Source organism: Rhea americana, unplaced genomic scaffold, assembly GCF_003343005.1.
Source record: "Rhea americana isolate MKP2758 unplaced genomic scaffold, rheAme1 scaffold_36, whole genome shotgun sequence".
In the NCBI taxonomy this organism is placed as follows: Eukaryota; Metazoa; Chordata; class Aves; order Rheiformes; family Rheidae; genus Rhea; species Rhea americana.
In genome coordinates this window covers 519929-545991 of record NW_028186490.1, presented here as the reverse complement: position 1 = coordinate 545991, position 26063 = coordinate 519929, and the positions used below count along the sequence as shown (strand labels likewise).

At 44.6% G+C, this 26063-nt stretch overlaps 1 protein-coding gene across 1 annotated transcript in view; it reads left to right on the top strand.

Annotated features, from left to right (window-relative positions):
- The window catches only part of LOC146591748 (uncharacterized), a 34985-nt gene extending 10670 nt beyond the window's left edge, over positions 1-24315 (top strand). Inside the window, exons 2-9 of the mRNA XM_085312195.1 lie at positions 281-1134; positions 9137-9298; positions 13543-13729; positions 14742-14896; positions 16133-16159; positions 17729-17847; positions 21544-21663; positions 22149-24315. Of these exons, the coding sequence (XP_085168321.1) occupies positions 325-1134; positions 9137-9298; positions 13543-13729; positions 14742-14896; positions 16133-16159; positions 17729-17847; positions 21544-21640 (1557 nt within the window). The 5' untranslated portion in view covers positions 281-324 and the 3' untranslated portion in view covers positions 21641-21663; positions 22149-24315. The remainder of the gene's footprint in view (positions 1-280; positions 1135-9136; positions 9299-13542; positions 13730-14741; positions 14897-16132; positions 16160-17728; positions 17848-21543; positions 21664-22148) is intronic.
- The last annotated feature ends 1748 nt before the right edge of the window (positions 24316-26063 follow it).

Genomic DNA, 26063 nt, shown 5'->3' with positions numbered 1-26063 from the left:
GTACCTGTGTGATTTTCTACCTATCTACTAAATCAGAAGTCTGTGTGCATTTATGACTCCCCCTGAAGCAGTCTGGGTCTATGAAACACAACGTTGCTTTTGTAGCACTTCTGTTGGACTATAAGCTAGTTTCATAGAGCTCAAGAAAAACAGATCAGAACTGTGCCCCCTTCTGCTTCACTAGTGTGGACGGTTTTACCTTTCACATCCCGCAAGGGATGCACTATAAAATAGGACAAGTTTTGCAGTCTCTTATGACTATTTGTTTCTTTTTAAACAGGTAAGAAGAGCCCACCTGCTGAGGACACAGTTGTGCTAACACATATGAAGATATTGAGCAATGAAGGAATTCAAAATCCAGGGTTAATACCTGAGCCTCCAGCTGACACAGACTGCACAGAAAAATCCCATCTTCCTGGCGTCAGCCTCCAGCCGCACTGCCAGGGAAACCTGAATGCAGTGGCCACACCAGCAAATCCAGATTATGCAGATACTCCGGCGAGCACAAACTATGTAGCCACACTACCTGACCTCAGCACCTTTGAGTCCAAGTGCCAACTTCACAGATTCTCCAAATTTGAATCTGAGGACTCAGGTGTTGAACTGCCTAGTGGAGCTAATTCTCCATCAACACCAACAGGTTCAGAGAAGAGCTTTGTGCTTCACAGCAGAGACTCATTTTGTGACTCTGGGGTGCTTAGCACCTCTTCTTCTCCAGAAATTGACCATCTGATAATGAGAACATGCAAAGAGCGGGCCAGAAAAGCTAGCCAGCATGGCCCAGAGAGCGAAAAGCAAGCTGAATACTACAGCCAGGAGGTAGAGGCTGTGCAGGTTCCTACGGCTTCCCTTGAAGACTTCGATGTCACTCAGAAAGGAGAAAGTCCCAAACAACATTTTGACCAAAGTGAAAGTCAATCTCTGGAAAACCAACCTACCCGAGAGACAAACCTTCCCAGGGAAAACATACTTCCGAATCCAGCTCCTGTAGAAGAGCCAAAGACAATTGCTGACCATTACCCAGAGACCTTTGGCAGCATGCAAGACCTTCAGGTCCACGAACATCAGCTGAAGAAGTACCCCACAAGTGACAGTCTGGATGAATACATGGATGAATGCTGTAGACTGAGCGAGGTAAGAAAAACACAGAAACTGAATCTTATAGCAAGGCTTGTCCAAATAACTCACTCAAGTTCTGTTGTTTCTCAGCAAATTAGGGCACATCGGAGTTAATCAAAAAAAAATCCTCTGAAACTGTACTGATCAGCAAATGGTTGCAATTGATTTTTAAAAGTTCTTTTCAAATCAAAGAAATTCTGAAGTAATTCACATTTATTGTGCTGGACGAGGATGACTAACAGTTCATAATGATCTGATGTTTCATAGAGCCTTAGATTAGAGGATGTAATTGCTTCTGCTATTGAACACAAAGGTTGGTTGTGAAGTTAGTCACCTTGCAGAGTCACACTATGTATGACACAGGGGATGGGAATCAGAATATACTGCCTTTTCTAAGGCCATGTTACTCCTGTTCCTGGAAACAATTGGACAGCTATTGCAACTCAGAAGTTTGGAAGAACTTGTCTCAGGGCTAGCTCATTGCTGTCCTAGCCTGGAGATGGCCTCTCAAGGGCCTCTCCCTTGAATAGTGAGTGCAAACTCCCATCTTTGCTGTGCTGGAGGTGGAGATCCCATTTTAAATCACCTACACAACTGCGGTGTGTATATTTTGAGGCTGACAAACGGAGGCTTTGCGTAACTGCAAAGACGTATCATTTTCTGAGGCTCGTCTTACCTCACACTCTGTTTCCCCATTGCCGGGTGCACTGTGCAGCTGCTCAATCTGCCACACAGCTACAGAATTGCTTCAGTCGCTGACAGGTGAACAAAAAGCCCGTCTGTGCACCCGCTCCCGTACCGAACGCTGGCAAACGCTCACTCCAGTATTTGCCCCGACCAGCTCGCTGACAGATTGCTGACTTGTTTGCCTGCCGCAGCAGCTTCCAAGAACCAGCGACGGAAAGATCTAACTGGGGATTTAATTCTTGAGAGAGAGAGGGAGGGAGGGAGGGAGACCAGAGAGCCCCACGAGCAAGGGGAAGGCATAGTGCAGGCCAGCTGAAGCGCTGTCTCACAGACACACCAAACACATCGAGCAGCACGTGACGGGCAGCTCTTTTCGATAGAGGCAGCGTGCTGCTTTTCTCTCTGTTGCTCCTCTCTCCAGTCATCAGAGCAGCGGGGCCTGCCACTCACATTCTCTTTTTTTCTTTAAAAGGGAAGAAAGATGCTCTAAAAATGAGTGAATTGAAGTCTTGTATCTCAAAGACATTTATTTAGGCATCTTAGTTACTCCCTATTTTAGAAGGAATTAGGTGCCTGCGTCTTTTAAAGAGGTACTTCCGCTAATATTTCCTGAATTTTTGGGAACTGCGGATTCTGTTGGCTCAACTTGAAATGTACTGCAGGGATGGGTTGCCAGAAAGTGCTGGCGCCAAGACTCCTAAGAAGCAGGACCCTTCGGGGTGCCACAGAGGGAGTCACCTCAAATCACCGATCAGGTCTGGGGAAGAGCAGCCTGAAGTTAACAGTCTTTGGGGCTGTTTTGCTGTCACATGCCCAGCCATCACTTCCCACTCTGGGACTTTCATTGCTGTGATAGTGATGAATTAGGATGGGGGTCAGGGAGGAAGCCAAGTGACAAGTGCTGTGTGTCCATAAAATAAACATGCCTCACCGTGACCTCTCCTGCGGCCCTGAGCCGCTGAGCGATGACCTTCCCCTCCAGCACGCCAAACCCTCGCAAGCAGTAAGGAAGGTCAGAGATGGGCCCTGTAGGTCAGGCCCATCTCTGTTAACATTATATATTTAGAACAAACATTATATGACCAAACTGAGCATCCTCCTCCTCCTCAGAGCCATCTCGCACATGCCAGAAGTAAGACACATATTGGGCACTTTTTCCCAGAGAAACAGTGACTTAGCCTTTTGGCAGACAGCTCAGAAAAAGGCTAGAGCAAGAGAGTTTGGACACAAGAAGACTTTACAAGAGGTTATCTTAAGTTCCCTGTTGCATGCTGGAGGGGGTTGCAGCCAGGCTGACCTTGCCTAGCAGCTCCAACTGCCCATGACATTCCTTTAAATCCTTTGTGAAATGGAGCCTCAGTTTCCCAAAGCAAAGCATTTAAATAAACAAGAGAATAAATTAGAAAGAAGCGGGAGAGGAAATGAAGCTCTCAGTTGCTTATCTCCCCTCCTTTTTAATATCCTCACTGGCTGAGTGCTAAAGCTCTGTGCCCCAGAGCACTTTTCTTTGTTTGGTTTTCGAGCTGTATAAATACAGCTGTGGCCCAGACTGGGGAAGTCTGCCCCTCCTAACAGAGAGCCTTCAGGCTGCCATATCTCAAGAGCAGCACTCTTCAGACTGCTGTGATGCCAGCTAATGCCCAGGCTGACTGGACTGACAAACACCTGTGGCTGCCCCACAGTGCTGTTGTTACCCTGTCCTACGTGCCTGAGGGTGAAGGCACTGCTTATTGCAGCCCGGGAGCTTCGTCCCCTTGCTAAACCTGCACAAGTGTGCTCAGTGTCGTACAGCAGGGGCAGGACAGGATGCAACTCTTTCAGGAGCTGCAGCCTAGACAACCATCCAACCCTACAGCTGATGGATGCGTCTTGGTTAACCTCAGCTGAGGTTCTGCTCCACCCTTATGTTGTAGTTTTCACATTTTCCTGAGACTTGTCCCAGATACAACCTGGTCCTTAGTAGCCAATCTCTTCCCTGGCCTGATGTGGTCACAGGGACTCAGCTATTTCCCAAAGTGCAATCAATGTGGTTTGAAAGACAGCAGGCCAGTTCAGCATATTCCTGCTCTGTTTGGGTAGCATGGCAAACCAAACTGCTCCATCAAATTAATTCCTGTTGCGTTGAAGTTATGTTAATATAAAGCAAAGCAGGCGCTCTTGTATCTCTGTTTAATGCCAGGGTAAGCATATTATGGCTGATAGCAGCTTCCTCAGTTCTGTTGCTGTCTTTGGAAGTACAGCTTTCAAATAAAAGGAGGGCAGCTGGGTTTTCCCAACCTGGCTGGCTGCGGTGCAGCTGCCGGGGCCGTGCTTGCTGGCACCCAAGTGGGATTCAGCTGCTGGATGGGGACAGACCTTGACGTCCTCTCAGCCACCTTCACTGATGAGGCCATGTCCTAGAGAACAGGAGACTGTCAGAAAAACAAATTCTGAAAAAAAAAGTCTGGAAGAACCAAATGTTTGGACAATCTGGATTCATTTGGTGAAGGCTTTAACTGAAAATATACATCATGTCATTTCAGTCTGGCATTTCTTAAACAAAACTTTTTGATCTTTTGTTTTGAACTGGCATTGTTTTGAAATTCACCTATAGTTAAAAAGATGAAAGTAAATGGAAGCTCTTAACACATAGAAGATCTTGGAAGCCTAAATAAAAGCATTTCCTTTAAGCCATATTAAATGTTTTGCGTCAGTTTGAAGATACATAGTTTTGATGCTTTTGCTTTGCAAACCTCTCCTCACCCCCCATCAAGTTTAAATGTAAACTCAGCCCAAACCCCTAGGAGAAGGGAGAGGGCGGTAGCAGCATTGGTATTAAATGAAAAAACTAATTATTCACACAGTGCTAATTACCCTTGGCCAAAACAGTCAAAATACTTCTCTACAGAGAGTGCTTGGGTTTGGGGGAAGTACATGGCAACCTGTGACACTGTGCTGTAGCCTGTACGTGCCGCTCGGAGGAAACTGGAAGTTATCGGCCATTCCTGGACAGCAGGGTGGAGCAGAAATTCAGAAATACGCAGCACGATACCTCTCTTTCCTGTTATTCACAAGCCTTTTGGTGCTGTCGGCTTCCACTGAAAAATGTTTCCCACTCAGCCCATGACGTCACCGGTTGGTTATTCCAAGCCCGCGATGCACGGTGTGTAGTTACGTCCCTCGGCTGTTGGCACGGTTATTGCACTCTGCCTCTTCCCTGACCGTGCTATAAGGTGGCAGGAGCAAGCAGTGAGGGATTTATCCACGTGTGGAGCATTGTATAACTCAGTGCTACCTACGAGAGAAAGTGAAAATGAGACCTTGCAGCTCCCACTGAACTTCGAACCTTCGTAGCACTCGGATGCCGCAGTGAGCACTGTTATACGCGCACAGGCACTGAGGGACAGATTCCTGGGTCTGCAACCCTGGTGATTTCAGAGAAAAAGCAGGATTTTACACCAGCTAAAATATTGACTAAAGGGCTCTAGATAAGAGCTAAATTCCCAGTGCAGATGTTGGTCCTGCATTTTTAGGCTTCCTAAGAAACCAATGGGCCAGCCAAACTATGCTGATTTATTGCTATCTGAGCAGGGCTACATGCACTGAATATCTGTCCCCAAAACTTGATCAGGTGAACACTCACACACACACAGAGACCTCTTTTAAGTTACACAGATGTAAAAACCAGCTTAGTGCTCCTTAAACCCAGAGGATCAAAGCATCAGTGGTGTAACTCAGCACTGCAGAGATGGAGATCCTGGCTCTTCTTTCTTTTTTTTTTTTTTTTTTTTTTTTTTTTTTTTTTTCCATCTAAGGATATGGTTCAATCTGATGTATATGAAAGAAAAATCTAGCAGCTATTTATACATCAGGTTCCTACTATATTCCTACTATATATTATGTTTCTACTATAACTTTAACAGTCTGTTATAAAATTGTGTCTGTCTGATCCTCTGCCTCTCCACCTTCAAAACCGTGGGTGAGATGCTTTTCCTGCTCTGTTGGTATCATCAGCTCAAAAATGGGTACATGGCTTTTGTTCCACACTATTCAACTATCTTCATGTGAGGGACAGAAAAAAATTCACTCCCATGGGTGAATGTTTTGAGAAGCTTCAATTGGGAGGACAGAGACTGGAAAGGCCTCATCATGGAAAATGTTTGTAGTTTTCCTGTTGTTGCTACCCCCTCAAATGTTAGCAAAAAACTCTCTCTTAGGCACTGAGAGGAAAATATTTAGACCAGAATGTCACAGAGCAGGTTCTACGCTGCATGTGGCATAGGGCACAAGATAGCAAGTACTGTTTAAATATTTCCATCTTTTGAAAAGAAATTCCTGGAAGGGCCCCTGGAGAGGCACTCTCTGAGCAATCATCTGGGAGGCAACCTGCCGGATTACACAAGCTTTCTATATTGGATGCCTGCCACCTCTGAGCAAAGCTGACCCCAGTGGGCCTTGCAGCAGGGAGAGCAAGGTGAAGCATCCCCCTTGAAAGCTCTTACCCTTGCCTGTTGACCCAGAGAGGGCTGGCCCTGCAGGGCTGGGCAGGCACTGAAGACCTTGCCTGATTTGCCTTTTGCTCATTTGTTCTCACTGGGACTGCTACAACAAAATGGAAATTAAGTCCCTGTCAAATAGTTCAGACTGCCTGCCCTGAGCAGCCTCTGAAGGATGGCTGTTAGATGAGGGCTTCCAGCATACCGGTTATACTGGGTCCAGCCTGCAGTGTGCTTTAGGCCCTCCGCAGGGGTAAATCCCTCTTACCCCATGGCCTAGAGCAACTGTTTTACGCCTTTTCTCTCTTTTCTTCTGGGGACCTGTGTTCATTCTTTGTAGCTTGAAATTCTCTCTAGCTTTTGATAAAAGCCAGATTTTCCTCCATAGCTGCCCAAAATATGCCTTTGCTTCCAAGAGCCTACAGCCCTAGGCACAGGCCATTGGAAATGAGAGCTACCTTCTGTTCTCCTCCACCTGCCTTTTTTACCCTATAAACCTAGCAGTTGTGAATATGAAGTAGTGTCTTACAGTAATAGTTGCTGGATGGACATGAAACAAAAAGACAGTCCCTGCCCAGAAGAAGTCATAGTCAAATGCTTCGTGTTTTCTCCCTGTTCCTGAGATCCTAGCCAAACATTTTAATGTATTCTTTTTTACAAGAACTTGCCCACCCCTTGTGGTCTTCTCTTGTGTTTCCACAGCTATCCAAGGGTTGGGTTTGTCTCTCTAAAGGGCAGTAGAGACCTGCAAGGCATCAGTGACTGCAACAGCAAATCGGCAGAACAGCAATTTGCTAAATGTGCAAAAAGGGGGAATAGAGTGGCAGAAAGCCTACCTTTTCAAGGGGAATGTGGAATTTCTGACTGCCCATTTTGGGACAGCTTAGAAAGCCTGATACTCAGATACTTTCTGAAAATCATGTTTCTGAAGCTGGACACACCAAAATCGCTAGCTGCTTTTGGTCATGTTGGCTGTAGCACACAGATCTCAGCAGGCATCGCTTGAGCTCTGTTCTCCCAGCGGGTCCTATGGCTGTGCCCTCCCACTGCACAGACACAGTAAGGATTTTTTTTTTTTTTTAATGGCTGAATAACTTTTATCCTGCCACCACTTCTACAGGCTCTGCCCAAGAGGAAAATAAAAACCATGAATGTAAATGAATGATTGGTGTGGAGTAATCATAGTTTTTCGTATGATTTCATGTGACCTATGTCCCAATCTCGGGCACAAAAGCATCTGGACATAATAATACCTATTTATAAATAACATTATATCATCATTTGTTTAAAAAGAAGTAAATCCTAATGTTGATTATTTTTGAACCCACCATGAGTTTTCTGACATAATGAAAAGACAGGAAGAGTCTCAAAGCTGGCATTTCCCCAAAAATGTTGATTGTTGTGGGAAAGGAGACAGAGTAAGCTTCCTGCTTTTGTAGAGGGAACTTATTTTTTGAAGTAAGATAAACTTAGAGTACCGCTTTTGTAAAGATTTAGGTTTATTTTACTTACTGATATCACATGCACATCAGCAGGCAGCGCCAAGGTGGAAGTGAGCCTCTATGTATTTGTTAGCCATGTGTTCAGCTGAGTCCACTCACAGTGCAGAGGAGTACGCTTGTAACGTGCATGGGAACATCCTGGGGCCAGAAACTGCGAGGTGCAGAGCAGCAGACTGGAAACGCTGTTGTCCTTCCTCTGGTGCAGGGTAACTGCTCTGCCTTGGCTGGGCAGCACAGTGGCAAGACACTGCATGGCCTGGATGGGGAGAGATCAGCAGTACAGCCTGGTCTTAGCCCAAGTCAGTCTACTGATACACATACACTGGGGCACTTGTTCACAGGTATATAAACACAGGCGGCTCAAAGGCAGTCCAAAAATCATATATCTTAGTGCCCAGTTCCCACATAGCTACTGTCTTGAGCACAACCCCTAAGCAGATGGATAAAGCTGAGAGCAAGCCTTTTTTAAACGAGCAACATGTGGTCTCAAGGAACTGCTGCATAGTAAAACTCAACAAAGCAATGTTTCCCCCCCTATAGTGACTGTCTGTTCCCATACTCTGAATAAAAACATTTTAATGTGATTTGTTGCTGCGCTTGCACTTCCCTGGCATAGCCAGACAGCAGGCTTGATCCTTCAGACCTTTCTTCAGGTGTTACTTGATGACCGAGAAAGTAGCAACAGGGACTTAAGCTGGGATCTACTAAAGACCAATGGAAAAATGCTCTTTCATTTCAGCAGCTTGGTGGAGGCAAATATCCTTCCTGCTGGTGGTGTGGCTGTAAGTTCAGGTGCTCCGTAACTGTTGCACATTGTGAAAGGTAGAAAAAACTATTCCTGGTGGGATAAAGAGAGTCACAGTGGGACTATTACTCCCAGGCACCTATACCGTAGGGGGATACTATATCTGTTTGTAGAGGTACCGTAGCTAGTAAAAACTGGAGCCCTATCTCCACATCAGGTAGACACCCAGCCAGATGATGTAAATGGTATTTTGCAGGCTGAGTGTTACAAGGCTGGCTGACCCCACCTGATTTGCTATATTATGCTCTTTGCTCACCTTGTGCCTGGGAGGTAGGACTAGAAACAGGCTTTCATGAGATTTTCCTTTGCTCCAGTTTGTGATCAGGCAGAAGAGTCCTTCTGAGGGAGCATCTTGCTGGGTGATTTCAGAAAAGAGCTGTAAGAGAAGTTCAAGCTAGGTTCTGGTTATAACCAAAGCTCCTTGCAAGAGTAAAGCTTGGTGGCTTTACTACAGCCCATGCCACTGTAAGAGGCAGGCTGGGCTCTCCAGCTGCTAATAAGGATTGCTCTGCTCTCACTCTGCGGTCTAAGCTTTACTATCGTTGCAGGTGAACCAAGGCAACAGCAAAGCCCTGGGATCTGGCTTGGGATATCTGGAACACATCTGCCAACTGATTGAGAAGATTGGGCAGCTACAGGAGCACAACCTGCGCCTCCAAAAGCAAGTGTGCAGCTTGCAGAAAGAGCAGAAGATGAGCCAGATAAGGGAGGTAAGCAGACACTGTTGTATCCTTCATTAAATGCTATATATATACTCAAGGCCCAAGTGGAGAGGTCAAAGTGTTTCAGACAGGGAAGAGAATTTGCTTGACCCCGTACCCACCTGGGCTGGGTATTCTGGTCTTCAAGGAGTGCTTGTCCACCACAGCAGCCTCAGCCTTCCTTAGGGTGGGCTTGGGTTTCTGTTCTTATTCAGTTTTGTTCCCCAAATGTTCTAGTTACTACATGCTTGCTTCTGTTGATTTGAAAAGGGTCCCTCTCACCTTGTGAGAGAGATGGCCAGCTCAGAATCAGGAGCTTTGACTTCTCTGCAGTTGAAGATTTCCCCAACAACACATCTCCCTTCATCAGTGTTATCAGAACAAAACATTTCCATGGACACCCCCTGCTAGCAGTTCTATTTTGTATTGAAGTCCATTTTGAGGCAAGTTGAAAAATCTTTCTTTTCCTCCTGGTTCCAAACTATCAAAATCCAAGGATTCCTACAAAAGAGACACAACAGGGAAGAGAAGCTGTGGCATAACTACCCAGTTCTCATTTTCTCTTTCCCTTCCTGCCTTTCTGAAGTGAGCTGCCAAATGAAGAATCTCTGAAATGAAACATCTCAGTGTTCCCATTTGTCTTCGCTGTGAAATTTGACTCAAATTTGCATTTCATTTCAGCTTGCTTTCAAACAGCATTTTTAGCCCCTGCAAGTTTTGCTCAGTTCTACCCAATCTCTGATTCTCAGGTCCTTTTCTTTGGCTACCACGTCAGGTTTCCAGCTCTTTTCTTCCCCTCCCTTTCTCCTCTCTTCTTTTTATTTATTTTATCACCCTCAGAGGAACAGAAGAGGTTTGTCACACTCAGCTGTTTCTTCTCAACCATGCTGTGGCAAGACTTTTATTTTCCTGATAGCATCATCCCCCCCGCCCGGTGCTACTCTCCCACCTGCTGGGACTGGATCTGCAGTAGGTGACTGACTCCTTCTCAGAGCCAAAGCCAAGTTGTGAGTCAGGTTGCAAAGCAGCACAGCCCGTCATTTCCATGTACCCATCTCTCACACTCAGAGGAATGCAGCCTCCTACACAGAGCCTGGGAATTGTTAACACATTTCCTAAAGCTCTACAACTGTGAGTCATTGCTCGAAGTAACTCTTCCAAGCTGCAATTTCAGGGTCAAATACCCATCTAGTATACGTGTCCCCTCCTCCCTGGCTTCCACTGAAATAAAAGGCACTGTGCTTTCATTTAAATTTTGAAACTTTGATGTTTTTTGGTATTTTTCAAGATGTCTCAACAGAGCCTTTTCAGCTGCATATCTCACACTGTTCAGTGTGGACACCAGCTCTCAGCTGTAACATTCAGCACTCAGCACTTCCAGTGTGCTCTGCAAAACTGGTGCTCTCTCTCAGGTATTGCTGTGGTGCCTGTACTGCTTGTAGCAGAGCAGCTTTCTGTCATTCTCCTCTTCAGCCTCACTGCCCCTTTGTATGCAAGAGAAACACTACTCTTCCCATTTCCCAAGAGATATGTAGGGTACTGTCCACATGGCACCTTGAAGATGTCCTAAGGCTGCTTTCCAGACCGTATGCACTCTCCAAGCAGACCATGAGCACTGAAAGATTTCTGTGTCCCATACACAGCAAGGGAACATACAACCCGCTGAGCAGAGAAGGCTTAGTGTGGCATTAAGAGCTAGTTCTGAGTATTGCCAAACATGCACATATGGGGGTGGCAGATGGCCCATCCTCTCAACATTGCTCATCAGAGCAGTACAGATGTCCCCATGAGGAATGATATCGTTTCTACAAGCACTCAGGTAATATAGGTTGCTGAAGTTGATAGAGCTATACCGATTGATTCCATATGGCCCCAGGCAGTTCACATCATAAGAAGCTGAAAGCACACTATAACTCACAGGGCTGTCCTTGCCCAAGTAGGATGATTGAAAACTTTGAATGTTTGGGAAGCCTTCTTTTGTCATAAGTTTTCTAGGCAAGTCTCCCCTAGAGGAGTATTTAATCTTTGGCAAAATGCTGTGCCATTGCAGAGCCCAGCTTTTGCCAGAAGGCGCATGGCTTTCCCCCCCACCCTCGAAAAGTGAGGGACGTATTCCTGCCTGCAGTGCCTTTGCTGTGAATCTTATTGTCTTAATGACCTCTGTCCTTATGAAAAGATGTCCCAGACACAACTGCAGCAGGTGCTACTGGGTATTCATCCTGGACATGAGGGACACGGTTACTCCGCATCTGCTGTGGATGCAGATGTGCCAGGAAATGTTTAATGACCTGGGCCAAAAGCATCACCTGTCATCAGATTTTCAAAGCACCCTCCAAAGATTATAAGCACTGCAAAGTGCCATGTAAGTCATATTCAGACAAGATGTTACCTTGAAACTGTCAGCTGCCTGTGGGTCTCCAAAGGTGCTAAAGCGGTGTTTGCCTGTCCTGGCTCCAACATCAATGAAGAGTTTGGTTCCTTTTCCAATTCCATGAGATAAGCCTTCCTCAACTCTTGTGCAACATGGTTATGCAAGGTAGAAGATTTGCCCCTCACATCATGCCAGTTATAGGAGAAATGAGCCATATTGTACTCAGATAAAAGGATTGCTCTTTAATAAGCCCTAAAGAATGGAAAGATCCAAATACCCTTACAGTGATAGGTGAAACATCTTCGCGTAAAGCCATTTAAAAGAGACCGAAATACGACTGCTTTGGCAAATGACTGAAGTACCACATACAGCATATCTGTCTGGTAACAAATAAGCAGACTATGGCATCCCATCAATAAAAATACAAGATACTATTGTCTGTGCACGTTCCTAAACAAATAATATTATCTTAAAATGTGAGTCACTGTTAAAATGGTTCTGTTTATTTACACAAATGCCTCAGTTTAGCAGCTGTGTTTAGAAACTTGTATTCAACTCCTTCTGGGAAGCAAATCGAGAAGATGCTGAGTATCAGGCAATTTAATTTAAACACCTGGGGGGTTTTAGCATGTCACTGATGCATGGAACATTAGTCGCTGCTCTCTGTACTTCAGCTTCACAGCCTTTAGCAGAAACTGCCAGCTTCAGAGCACCCAGTGCAGTCTCCACTGATTTAGGGACCAGCTGGCTAACAAACTCATTTACTAAGGAAAGTCATTTTAGTGTGCAGAATCCCAAATATGTGAAATTATAACCCCCCAGAGGACTGTTATTAATTGGCTATAAGTGGCCAAAATAAACTAACATCTTCGAATTGAGATTGGTAGAGTTACTCCTATTTCTACCAGTCAAGGACCTCATTATCCAAAGCTGGGAACTTACAAACAGAACCGTCCCTGATTGAGAGGCACATCCATGTCAGTGTTGCAAAGACACTGTAGAATTCACCTCAAGCAGAAAAAGGACCAAAGAATCACATACAGAAACTATGAAACTAAGACAGGAATTCACTAAAACTCAGAAGCAGATAGGAAACAGAACAATTCATGTTTGCAGCAGTGGGTTTGGAAGCTGAGAAAAGCCTAGGCTCTCTTGAACTTTCAGGGTTACTATAGAAATGCTGAAATTACTGCTTGGTTCAAACTACAGCACGTGGATTTCATATATGGCATTCGTTCATGTTTGGGTTGCCCCATTGGAAAGAAATGCCTCATTTATCAAACTCAACTTGATTTGAAACTATGCTGATGTCTGGGCCTGCTTGTACACAGAGATTTGCTTCTGGCTTGTTTCTGTTCAAAGTGCATCTTTTGGGAACATTAGTTCCAAATTCTCAGTTGCTCTCCAACTTTGGATGCAGTCATTGATTTTTCTGGTATCAGCAGAACTCCAGAGTGCCACAATTACAAGGACTGCTATATGATCAGCCAGAGAATTCACACAGGCTCAAGATGACAAGGAACTCAGCTTGTTAAAATGTTTTCCTCTGCTGAACAGCTATCACATGTGTAAACAAGGAACTGTTTTACTACATTCCTGCTCTAGCTTTATAGCTTTAAGAAAACTCTTGCTGCTGAAAACTTGGCCTTTGATTCTTGCTTAAAAAACTGAAAATGAACCAATGGAAAATCTGTATTACTACCTCCAGGCTGCTCAGCCATTTACAGAGTTAAATCACTTGTCTGGTTCCTGACAGGTCTTGGGATGAGGCTGGGCATCCCTGGGCTGGAATGCTTGCAATCTACCTGCACTATCATACTGCCCAGTTACCTTGGGCTGTTGCAGCCTAACAGTCTGCATACTTTCTTCTTGTTTGGTGTAGGAGTACCTCCTGCAGCATTGCTCCTGTGGAGCTGCCAACGTCTTCCTCAACTCGTACCAAGATGCGAAGACATCTTTTACTGGGAGGAGCAGACCTCACAGCCTCTTGGTTCAGACTGGAAACCCTTCAGATCTTTCCATCATCCCAGAAATAGGAGCAAACAGTGAAAAGCTGAGCAGCTGCAGTGGTGAGTTTAAATACATCTGACCTGCCCTTGTCACCAGCTGGTGAAATAAGCTGATCAGCAATTTCCTTTTCCCTAGGAAAGATGGATGGAAACAAAGCAAGGTGTTAGCTTCCCAGCTAAGGTTTAATTCTACTACGAGATGCATTTTTAAATGCTTTGGCTATACTAGGATTTTAACACTTGCCTCTTCACACATGTGAAGCAGGCCTTTTTGCCTACTGAAGATGTGTCTACAGAGGTTAGGACAAATGCATTATCAAATATGTCTGTCTGGTGGGAATTTGGCATGAATGTATGAATGCATTTGTACAGTCCCTCTGTGGGGCTTTGAGATTCCCCCCAACCAAGATACGATTTGATCTAAGATGGAAAGCCTTAAGCGTATTATTAGTCTCCTACCATCTCAAGCAGGCAGAGAATACATTCCTGGAGAATGACTTATTCTACAGACCTAGTTGAAATAAGCCCCAGCTGCAAAGCTTAGATCCAGAGACCAACTTTTCCAGAAGGCTGAGAAGGACTGAGCTCAGCCTACTGATAATAAAGCCAGCTGAAAAGTCTGGATCTAAACGTAGATGTGAACTAGCCTGGTCTGATAATGAGGCTGATTATTTCGAACCTTGGATCTGGATCTGCATCTAATAGCTGGTGAAATGTACAGCAGCATCACACCTCCTGGTAGGATTCAGTCAGAGTGAAACAGCCTTTGGGATGCCTAGTGCAGAGACTAAGAAATGTTCTTTCCTCTCCCTGTCACCTTTCCTGACAATTTCAGAGCAGGCCTAGAAGAAAAATAAGACCATGAGGAAGCTGTTAGAAAGTCTGCCCTAGTCAGACACTTGCTTGGGCCATCTTGCAGCAAAGCAAGATAGAACCACAGTGCAGTGCGGAGAAACCCATCCTTAGGGGTCTTATCCCTTTTGGAGTCACAGCTTGTTGGTGGCACTGCTCAGAGGCCAATCTAGCAGACCACTGCTGAGAAATATGAGCAAGCGCTTGCATTTCATTACAGGAAATGAGAGATACCCGGAATCAGGAAACAGCCAGCTGATGATAGGGCTCAGGAAGTCATCGAACAATAGGAGCAACAAGGAGAATGAGTTCAGAGAAGCCAGTGGCACGGCTGAGGGACAAGCTTTTCTATCAAAGCACCCTGCAGTAAGAAAGGTGAGTGACCAGCTTGAAGCCAGACCCTGAGTGGGATCTGTGGAATAGGCAGGGAGAAGTTCTGCTCAGGCAAATATGGGGAGCGTGAAGTGGGGCTCCCTGGAGAACAAACCAGCCCTGTCTGCTACTGAGTAGGGCAGGAGTAGTGAGGACAGGGGTAGCCTGTGCCTCCCTGGCCACCCTTAAATGAAGATGATGGCTATGTCTATGTAACAAGAAAGGCATAACTATAGCATGGGCCTGGCACAGGGGAGAACAGCATTGCAGACAACAGTATTGGCTTTATCCCTTGTTAACTCCAGATACCTGATGGTATTTTCACTACTGCTGCTAGTGAGATTAAAGCAAGGATACATTTATTAGCAGATATGAACATCTCAGTGGGTTGACCCATAGCTGGGAATACTTGTTGCTAGACTGGCAGTGTGTCAGTGTAATTAACTTCAACCCTGAAAGCCTGTTTCAGAGAAACCCTATCACTGAAATCCAAGGAAGCCAGAGCGAATGCTTTTCCTCTCCCTCTCTTTCCCATTGTTTGTGGCTGCCTCAGCACTTTCAGGTTCCTGTGGGGATCAGAAGTGCTGAAATACCAGGGCAGAGGCTGTAATCGGAGTATTCCCAGCCTTACAGGAAAGAGGAAGGAGTAGGTCTCTCACGGGAAAGACCTTCTCATGAAATTTCCACCCCAAAGTTGCAAATGGGTAGCAAGCATTTGGATGAACTTCAGAAACCCAATCAAGGCTGAACCCTGAAAGGTGCTTAGTGCTCTGGCTTGCATCCAGCAAAGTTCTTGAGTATGAGCATTATTATAGGCACACAGGAGGCCCTGATGATTCACAGGACTGCACAATCAAGCTCCACACTCTTTAACCTAAATCCTCTTATTATACTACACCTTAGTACTGTCAGTTCTTCACTCTGTACTCTGAGCATGAAATACCCCATTTACTTTTACAACTGCAAGTACTGTATGGGAGTTCTGCCATACTAGTCCTGTGTTACTAAGTGCTATATATGTGAACTGGCAGTCTAAATACAAAAGGTGAGAGGCAAAAGGTGGAGGAAAGAGGGGATTATCATGCACATGAGAAGGACTGAACTATAAAGGGATATAGGACTTGACCAAGGCTATGGGTAAACTCCAAGGCAAGGCTGAGAACAGAGCCTAGTCTGTCCCCAACTGTGAGACGGTCTCACTGGCATGTTATTTATCAGTTTGTTTATCTTTGATTTTAGGGTCTGGACATCAGTAAGAACATCTCGGTATGTACTACCTTTGATGAATGTATTTAATTTATATCTACATTGTCATGGACCAAGCTCCTATACTGCATTATACATGAATAAAAAAGGATCACTGGCCCCCAAAGCTGACTGTCAAAGTAACAGCCCCATATATGTTTCTCTTATTACGCCTAACTGCATTTGACCCATCGTTCTCCCATGCTCACTGCAGGCAACAGTTAGCTGGCCTTCAGAAACAAGCAACCACTCAGGCTTTCTGTGATACTAACAGTGCTTGCTTTTCTGGGACAACCCCAGCACAACGAATGACTGACTTTGTTGAGGCCTTCAAAACCTGTCTGCAGCGTGCATTATTCTTAGTAATAAACACAAAGGTTTGATATTTTCATGAGTAAACGGCCTCACTTAAGAGCAATTAGCTCAATAGCACTGAAACTAGTACTGCAGTTTTCAGCTGAGCCTGTGACCTCATCTGACGTTTTCAATTGAAAAGTTAGTGGAGCCTGAAGAGGAATTACCACAATACGTTCTCCCTGGGTTGGTGTGAGTTGCTGGGCAGCCGCCAGGCTCTGCTCCCAAGGTGGCCACAATTCACAGAGCGATCCCGTGGCTGCGTGGCACCATGGGGAAGGCACCTCGGGAGACGCGAGAACAACGCTGCAAGCGTGACAATGGTTCTGAGAATGTCACCAGCACTGGCGTCATTTCTGCCCATTAAGTTAGCCCTGAAAAACAGTTTTTTTCGTTCAGTGTGGCAAAAAACATGATTTTTTTCTTTTAAAACACAACCCATTTGAACTCACCAGGATGAGTTCAGTCCTGGAGGGAACATTAGAGAAGGCCTTATGGGACTTCCTGATCTCCTGAAAATCACCATTAGCATTTCAAATATAAGCACCCAGTAGCTGTGGCTTACAGACATGGTGGGGAAACAAAGCCTTGATCTTTTTTAATTCAGGGTCTACAAAATGCTGTCACCTTAAAAAGGGCAGATATCAACACATTTATGCCCAGCAGAAAGAAAAAGGCAGTTAAACTGCTTTTTTGGGTTGTTTTGGTTGTAAATGGCCCCTTGTGCGGATCTAAGTAAGTAGGAAACCAAATTATGCTCTTTTCTTTTCCTGTAATACAGTGTAACAATGAGGTAAAACCTGCCTTCAGGCAGCTACTCAGTACTCACCAGCAAAGTGCTTTCATTCTCTGAAACATTAACTCAGAAAGAACAGCAGGGTCCTGGACATAGAAATGTTACCAGGGGCAAAATACAAGAGAGAAGGTGTTACTGATAAGTCCACCCAGGCCATCTTACTGTGTAACTGAAAACAAAGTCCTCCCCATCTGCCCAAAACAAAAAATTGCAAAGCAACAGTTGGCATCATGTGGACTGTGGAGCTGCAATAGAGTGTCGGTGTGGGCGAGGGTGACAGCCCTGCGTTAGCTCTACCAGGAGTGAAGCTCTTCCTAGGACAATATTTTGAGTGGGAAGTGCCTGTCGTGAAGTACCCAAAGTGTCACGTGTTGGCCAGGTGAGGTCTGCCAGTAACCAGTGTCTGGCCTTGCAAGTTGTGCTTTGATTTTGCTCCCTAGGGTGAAAGCCATGCTTGGGGAAGAATGAGAGATCTTATGAAGAAGACACGGCTGAGAAACCAGAGCAAGCTGGGACTGTCCTCTGCTGCTCTGAAGAGGTCCTGCCCACAGCTGTACAGGTAAGGCAGAGCTGTGGGAGGCTTTCACTTAGCATTAGGAGGAGATGTTGAGAGATTTTTATCTGTGGTTGCTGCTGAGCCAGAAGACTCTTCCTTACTTACTTCTCATTGCATACTGGTGATCCTGGCCAGCACTGCCTTTTGTTTCGTTAGTGTCCAGGTGCTTTAAGATCCCAACAGGATAATATTACCTGTGTGAGAAATAATGGAAAAACTAAGGTTCTTCCCCACAAAGAAGGCACTCACACCCAGTAGGGCCAAGGGAAGTTCATGACCACTCAGAGACATTACATACCCTAACATTTTTTCTTTTCAGTCCCTCCTAAGTATTCCAGTCAAGTTTAATGCTCTCCTCCATCCTCCTTGACATCTTTCATCCAGGGGAACAGTAACCTGTACTGCATCTGAAGCATGACAGGATGGGGCAGTCAGAATTATCTGGAAGGTTTCCTCTTAGGAAGAGGAAATATGGTTTGCTGAGCATGCGCTCGTGAGTGGGTCCTGCTTGTTGCTATGGATAAATGCTTGGGGAAAAGCACTGGGTCTCACCTTCACTAGGAGGTCAGTGCTGGTCCCTTGGATTAGTTTGTCTACTAGGCTCATTCCAGCCTGGCCTTTACCTGAGCTATCCTGTGCAATGCCTGTCTCTTTCTGAGGTGGCAGCAGCACTGCCAGCTGCCCATTGCACAGGTATTCTCCACGTGCTTGCTGAGTGCTCACAGCTGGCCTGCTGAATTTGTGATAGTTCTGTATATAACGAGGTAATAGGAAGAGCCTGGGTATCTTACTCACTGGAGCAAGAGTATCACATGGAGCTGGGTACTTTCCTGTGTTTTTTCAGCTGTGATCTTAGTGATCCTGACTGGAATAACTCAAATGTGCTTAAGCCCTCTGCAAGTTTTAGTGGGGATGATGGCTGGAAAACAGCAGTTGTTTAAGCACTCAGGAATGTCTCATTGTTCCCCTTAGGTAGCCTGTACCTACATTACAAAATGTAAAAGGGAACTAGGAATCTTGTAGTTACAGCTGGAAAAACCTCTATACTTCATGGAGTGATTTTTCCAGCTGGGAAGAGCTTGGTTGGGGCCCAAACACACGTAACAAGCAAGCTTCCTCCCATTGTTTGGGAAACTGAAAGACACACACAGCAGAAAGAGATCAAACAGTTCCAGCTCAAATAGGTGGTGAATCAGCTGGGGAAAAAGTACAAACTCTTGTGAACCTCCCTGCTAAATCTGAATAGACTGAAGCATTATTTGGGCTTCAGAAAAGTCCTGTCTCTGTAACCTCCTGCTTAGTCTTTTCTCTGTAGCACTAAGGATACCAACAGTGCACCCTGCATGAGAATTACTGGCTAGATCCTCATCTAGTTAAGTCAGTGCAGCTCCACTGAAGGGCAAGCCCAATAGCTCCTAATTGAAATAGGTTTGTTACTTCTGTGTGTATATCGGACTCAGCTACAACTGTCATGGAAATGTTGGAGAACAAGACCCCAGAGAGACAAATTCTAACCTGGCTGGAACTGGAGAGCCCCAGAAATCTCACATGATTATTTTTCCGGACTGCTTTCTGTAGCTGCTAAAATGTCTTTCTCTTTTTCCACTAATACTCTTCCTCCCACATCTCTGCATACATGCCCTTGCCTCTAAGCATGGCCCGCAACTCCTTCCAGTCTTCCTTTGCCTACTTCCGAGCTCTTGTTCCCCAGCCCCACTGGGGAAAAGGAAAAGGAAAAAAGGGGGAAAAAAAGCTCTCACTTTCTGTACCCCACATTCCTAGGTAACACTGCATTGACACGGGCTTTTCACTGGTGACTAGAAAAGCTGGGCACCCTACTCCTTTGGGCACCTAACTGCCCTCAGGCTCCTTTGAAATAAAAAGCTAGGCCTTAGGAGTCTGCGAAAACCGTCCAAATGCTGTTGGATAGAAGGCCAGGCTCTTCCCACAGCAGTACCATGATGGTAAAACAAGAAATTCTTGCTTGGCTGAAGTTCTTGACTTGAGGAAGCATTAAAGCTCTCAGTATTTAAAGCCACTGTGTGTGCTAGAGTTTATGAAACACGTTTGTCCTGGCTGCTGGTCCTGTTCATACATGCAGCATATGAGATCAGCTGACTTCTGCTTACCCAAATTTCCTTGGGCACTGAGACATCTCCTCAGCGTCTTGAACTGGATCAGGCTGGGACCTGTTGTCCTATATTAACATATAGCTTTGAAGGAAGAACAGTTTCTTGCTTTTGACACCCAGACCCACTTAAGTCATTCAGGCAATTTGTTTTTTTAACTAGGTCAAAGCAAATCCCCTTTTGTGCTCCCACTCTGCGTATGATGAATGATCTGCTCCAGGGTGGCTGTTTTGTTTTTCTTTTTGGATTTTTTTTTAAACATCCACAAAAGAATTCTCATAGTAGAGAGAACTTGGTGCTTCCAGGAGGAGGAACAGGGGCCTGCCAAGGTAAACACACGGCACAAGACTCCGTGGTTTGTCATACATTGTTCTCAACAGGCTGAGCTTTTCATTTCATTTTCTTTTTCCTAGTAGTGCTTTTACTCCCACAAAGGAAAGTCTTTTTTGTACAAAGGGCCAGTACAGGCTAGTGAATGAGCTGACTGCAGTGTTAGGAACTTAAGCAGCACATGGACCTGGATCTGACCTATGGCAAAAAAGTAGATTTCTCCTCCAAATCACTAGGGAATAATTCTTCTGCCCAGAGCAAGGAACATTACCAAGATGGCCCACAAGACAAGACTTTTTTGCCATTCCACTTTGACTTGGTTTTCGTGTCTGAAAAAATGTTCTCAAATGATAGCTGAATATCAAAATGCCTTAGATACACAAATAAACACTCTGGTACTAGTTTGAATAGTACGGACAAAATCCAGTCTAGCCGGTGAAAACTGGGCTGCAAATTCTGCCGGAATTTGCCTTGATAATTTTATTGTCCATATAGTGCCAGTCTTTCTGACATCAGCTCGATTATTTCATTGCATAAGCTGATGAAACAAAAATCTTGCAACGTTGAAATTAAAAAGAAAACAAAGTAATGGTTAGAAGAGAAAAGGTCTGCACCATGTCAACATTTTTGAATTGAAGCTGTGTTTATCAGTAGCTTTGAAATTTTGCATTTTTGAGGAAAACCGCTCTTCTTTCTTAAACAGCAACTGTTTTGAAAGATTATTCTGTCGTTAGTCTGGAGGTCTGACCTAACAAAGCATTAAAACCACACAGGACACACTACACTTACTTCAAATGGATGTAAGAAGTAGTAAACAAACAAACAAAAAAAAATCTAAATGCAGTCCAGAGCAGCTAGTTTACTGTTGTCCTTCACAATGTCTCATTTGCTACTTAGTACTTCAGCCAGAATATTAAACTTCCTCATGACCTTTATCCACTAGCCTGTCCCCCACCCTCACTTCCAGCTAGGCAGAAAATACTGGTTGTTCTTAATGGATGAACACAAATTTCATTTTCTTCTGTTATGACTCCATGCCAAGTGATGCATTTTATAGCTCCTTTTTTTGGATGCTGCCACAAATATTTGGACAGCATCTGTTTTGGAATTTCAGATTGGCGAGGAGGGAAATTATTACTCCGGGTGCACATTGGATGTTGGATACTTAGCATATTAATGCTAAAAACAGCCATATATTCTGACTGCTGTCAACTCTAATTGTATTTTTCCATTTGTTAAGGCCAGATATTATGTCTTCGGAGCTGAGGAAAACTGAGAGGAACTCCATGATTGTTCTGGGGCAAAATACAAAGAATGAAAACATATGGCCTTTCTGATAACCCCAGTCAAATGGAACAAGGTAAAATAATTAGTAAGAAGCATGTTTTGCCTTTTTTTTTTTTTTTTGCCTGCTTTTAGAATAGAAGTAATGCAGTCCTATTCCTTCATCCAGACATGCTCATGCAAACATGGGAATAGGTCAGATTTTTGACATTCAAATTATATGGGATTTTGCCAGCTGAGGATTAGTCTCATGCTTATTTAATTAATTGTTTATTTTTATTTAAGGCCTCTGATCATTAGGGCTTTATCACATAGGCCATTTGCATTGCACTCAGGAAGTGCAGCAGCAAATTTAGTTATCTGTGGTCTTAGTCAAAAAGACTCCACACAATTAAGTCAACCATATACCTTGGGAATGGGCAGCTTGCACATAATCAAAGCTAAGAGAAAAAAAAAACAGACTTAGCATTATCTTCCATCTTCAAGGTAAAAACTCAGGCTGCTGGTTAAATGCAAAGAATCCCTTTCTAATCTCATTTTCACTGCATGGTCTCATTTCAGAAAGGAAGGAGCAGGAACACCATTGGACACAGAACTGAAACCGCTGGGGTTACTTTGTGCAACCTGCATTCTACAGCTGTCAGCAAGGCAACTGTGATTTGGTGTTGAAGGAGAAAGGGGGAGCAGGGAGCCTGGGAATGGTTTGTGGAAAGATGTGTGCTCAGCTATATGTGGCTTCACTCCCAACTCTGAAGTATACTTACAAAACCAAACCACATGAAAACTATAGTCAATGTTTCAGCAACATAACCAATAGGGGCTTTTAAATAAGATTTGGTAAATCTTCCTCTGCTCTGGGTTAGGAACCAAACTACCTGAAGTACTGAAGCTTTTAAATTATCATTACTTTCTGGGGATCTTCTCCAGCTGAAAGAAGCTTAAGACTTAAAGGAGACAACAGTACTTGGAGAATTGCCAGAGACTCCTTGTCTGGGCAGCAATAGTTGATGGGGAGAACAGCTTCCTCTTCCAGGAAGGTTTGAATTGCAGTCTCTGCTAACACCTACAGCAGCTCCTGCCCTCAGGGCTGCACCCTGCCAACGGTGCAAGCTTAGTGGCGTTCAGTGGAAGAACCAAGTTTGTGAAGCAAAAATATCCACCCTTTGCTTCTAATTCTGCAGGGGCACTGCCTCTGTGAAGGCCCCTTGACTTCAGTACTGCCCCATGCAAAAACTGGCTTCAGTGTGGCTTCATTATAGCAAGCAGAGCAAGGGGCACTGTGGGAATCAATCTTCTGAGTGATCGGAGGGTGCACTGAAGATAGTATGCAGCTCTGGCAGGCTGCCCTGTGAATCTTTCAGGGGGCCAAGCTTGATTTCCCACCTTTAAGTGACAAGTTAAGGACCCCTGGAGGCTACAGGCTGCAGTGGCCACCTGATGCACATGCTGGACCTGTGCTCCCTCTGCTGGGAAAGAGCACAGTGGAGAGCAAGGCTGCAAGGAAGAGTTATTCAGCTACATGCATCATTTAAAAGCTGCTTCTCTTGCCTCTTAAAAGTTACTCTTTTGGGTCTTAACTTCTTTATAACAGCAGAGCCATGTTCAGTGGCTGCCTTATTGCCCTGTGTTCACTAACTTCAGACTCAGGCTACAGGCAGCATGTACTTCTGGAGGTCGCATGACTGCTTTGGCCTCTGCACACCAGCTCTTACTGGTACTAGCATTCATGCACACAGAGTAAGAATTTAGACAAACTATCTTTGCCTGTTGTTATATGGCTATTCTACCCATTGAACTATGATTTAATTGTAAAAATTCAAGTAACTGTAGTTTAACCTCCCCATTCATCCTTACTTGCTTGGGAACTGAGATTTGAGAAGCCAGCAGGAAGATGCCAGCTTCAGCAGGCTCAGCTTGTAAGAGATGCCTCCCCTGTGCTCACCAAGATCGGCTGGAGCCCCTGGAGTCCACAAACCAGGAGAACAGGATCTGAGATTCAGAATATCCCAGTCCAGGAAGGTTAATTTGAGCTCAATTCCAGTAACAAGCAACAGTGTGAGGTTAAAGAGCTGCTGTTGATTGGAACGATGGGCCACGTTGCCAGCGTGGCTGTAGTTTGTGAGGGTGACAGTCCAGGCCTGTTTCTTCAAGTGCTCAGAATGTTTTCAGGGAAGTTAAGTATGGCTGTTATTAACCTCTCCCCTCCCAAAGAAGTTTGTGCTGATTCAGAGCTAGCACCTTGATGTTGGTGCTGTGTTCAGTATTTCAGCTGTCACTAGTTTTAGCTGCTGCAAGATTCAGATATTTACTGTATATCTTGCTAGCTTCATCAAAAGCTAGAGAGATCAAGGTCTACAACTTGATTATTCTGTGAATAGTCAGCATATCTTCACAAATACAGGGGGCTAAAATCCTACATTATCTTACACCCTCTGTTATCCCTCCAGCTTTACACACACTGTAACAAATGTGAATCAGTGCAGAACTGGACAAAATATTGTAAGATGTAGCATTATAAACTGGTATTTTTATAACTACATTCCCCTTATATACAGATTTTTAAACTAGAATGAACTAGCATTTTTTTATTACAGCATTATATGAAATATATTCATGTATTTCCAGAAATATATTTATAACATGTAACATACTGTATAGTTCTCTACTCCAGGATGCATTGTTATACAGGCATAAAATTTAATAAAAAGCACCACTATTATGAAATAAATTTGCTTCAGAGATCTATTAATAAAAAACCTGTGCTAGAATGTAGTAAGTGCTACACATCTAGAAGTTTCAGGTGAGCACAGCTGGTCAAGAAAATTGTTACTTCCAAACTTTTTAAAGTACTTCAGCTCTGCAATGAAGCAGGTTTGTTCCTTTGAGACTGGTGCTGTTCTTGCAGAAATCTAGAGAAACAGAAGACCCTTTGGAAACGTCACTGGTAATGCCAGACTGTGGCTGTTTGTTTTGAACAGCTCTGTCTCTGGGAGCTGTTGCAAAGCTGCAGAGAAAGCAGACACTGAGGGGCGACAACAGACAACATTTGAAAAGGGTGAAGGCACCTGGCACAAGGCACACCAACACACAGAATTAAGGGGCATTTCTGAAACTCTGGATTCATTAGCAGTACTGCACAGCAGCCCTTTCTGCAAGAGATTAAGATAGGGACCTAACATTTGGGTGACTGATTTGGCAGATAGCTCACAGAATAGGGCACCTACTGCCATCATCTCACTCCTAGACCCTTACCTCCCAAACCTAGCACCAGCCCCAGAGCCCATGAGTCTGAGCACAGCTGCTTCATACATGCTGCTGCTGCTTCCCAGCCTGTATTCAACTTTCTCCTGAGAATTTCTGCAGACTTGTACAACCTCTTAAAAAAAAAAAGAATTTCTCCTCAGAACTCCTAAAGCAGCAAACAGGAATCTTGCATCACTGCTGCCTAGATTATCAGGGGAATTTGGTACTACTGAACCTGCACTCCACAGCAGCCCAGCTATACAGCCAAAGCACAGGTGCTGTGGGTTGCCATCAACATTAGTTTAGACTCCTTTGGGTGGAGGAAAGTTGTGTTTTTCAGAAGGGTGGCATGGGCTGTGAGGGAGAGAGGGAGGGACTGAAGAAAAGCAGCCCTAAGGCCAGCCAGTATCTACATATCATTTGACTAACAGGAAGCTAAAGGCACTAACACAGGAGAAAACATGCACTCAAACTAGAAAAAGTAGAGGAGAAAGTCAGTAAGACCCATCTAAGGACAGGAAAGGCAGGAGAGGAAGACCAGGAATTTGCCTGGGAACATAGCAGGGGGAAATAGTGTTTAGCAGGAGGGAGGACTGCCATACAAAGAAGTAGTTGCTGTCCTGGCCCCTTCACCACACACACAAGCAGCTAACATTTGTAGGTAAATACCAGTCTGTTTTAGAGGCAACCATTCCTGAAATTTGTTGGAATAAATTAAAAAGCAGTTTCTATCACCTGGAAACACCACTCACAATATGGCAGAAGCCAGTTAAGCCAAACGTCTGCTATACCAAGCAAAGTAGTATTCAGTTTTTTTTTTTGCTTTCGAGAACATAGTGGCTGTTCTCCCCTTTAAAAGGCAGGTAAGAGTATAAAAAGAGATTCACCTATTTTTTTGCAGGGGAAGTTTCCAGTGAGGCTTATGAAAGCAGCAAGTGTTTTTCCTCCTTGCTCAAGAATTACTATATCAATTAAGAAGAAAGTCTTAAGTGCCAGAGTCAAGCTCCTCAAGCCTGAAAAAGGGGGTGAGGGGGGAAAAAGTGGCACCTAATTTCCCTTCCAGGGCTGAGATTTGCTGGACAGTTTTGCCCAGGATACCAGGAAGTTCAGAATGATCCATACATGAAGTTACTGTCTATCTGCTCAGCTGCTGTAACTGAGCACACTGACAGACCTGCCCCACTAATGCTCAGAGTTATTTCTCACCTCCAAAGCACCCTCATGAACTGTTAT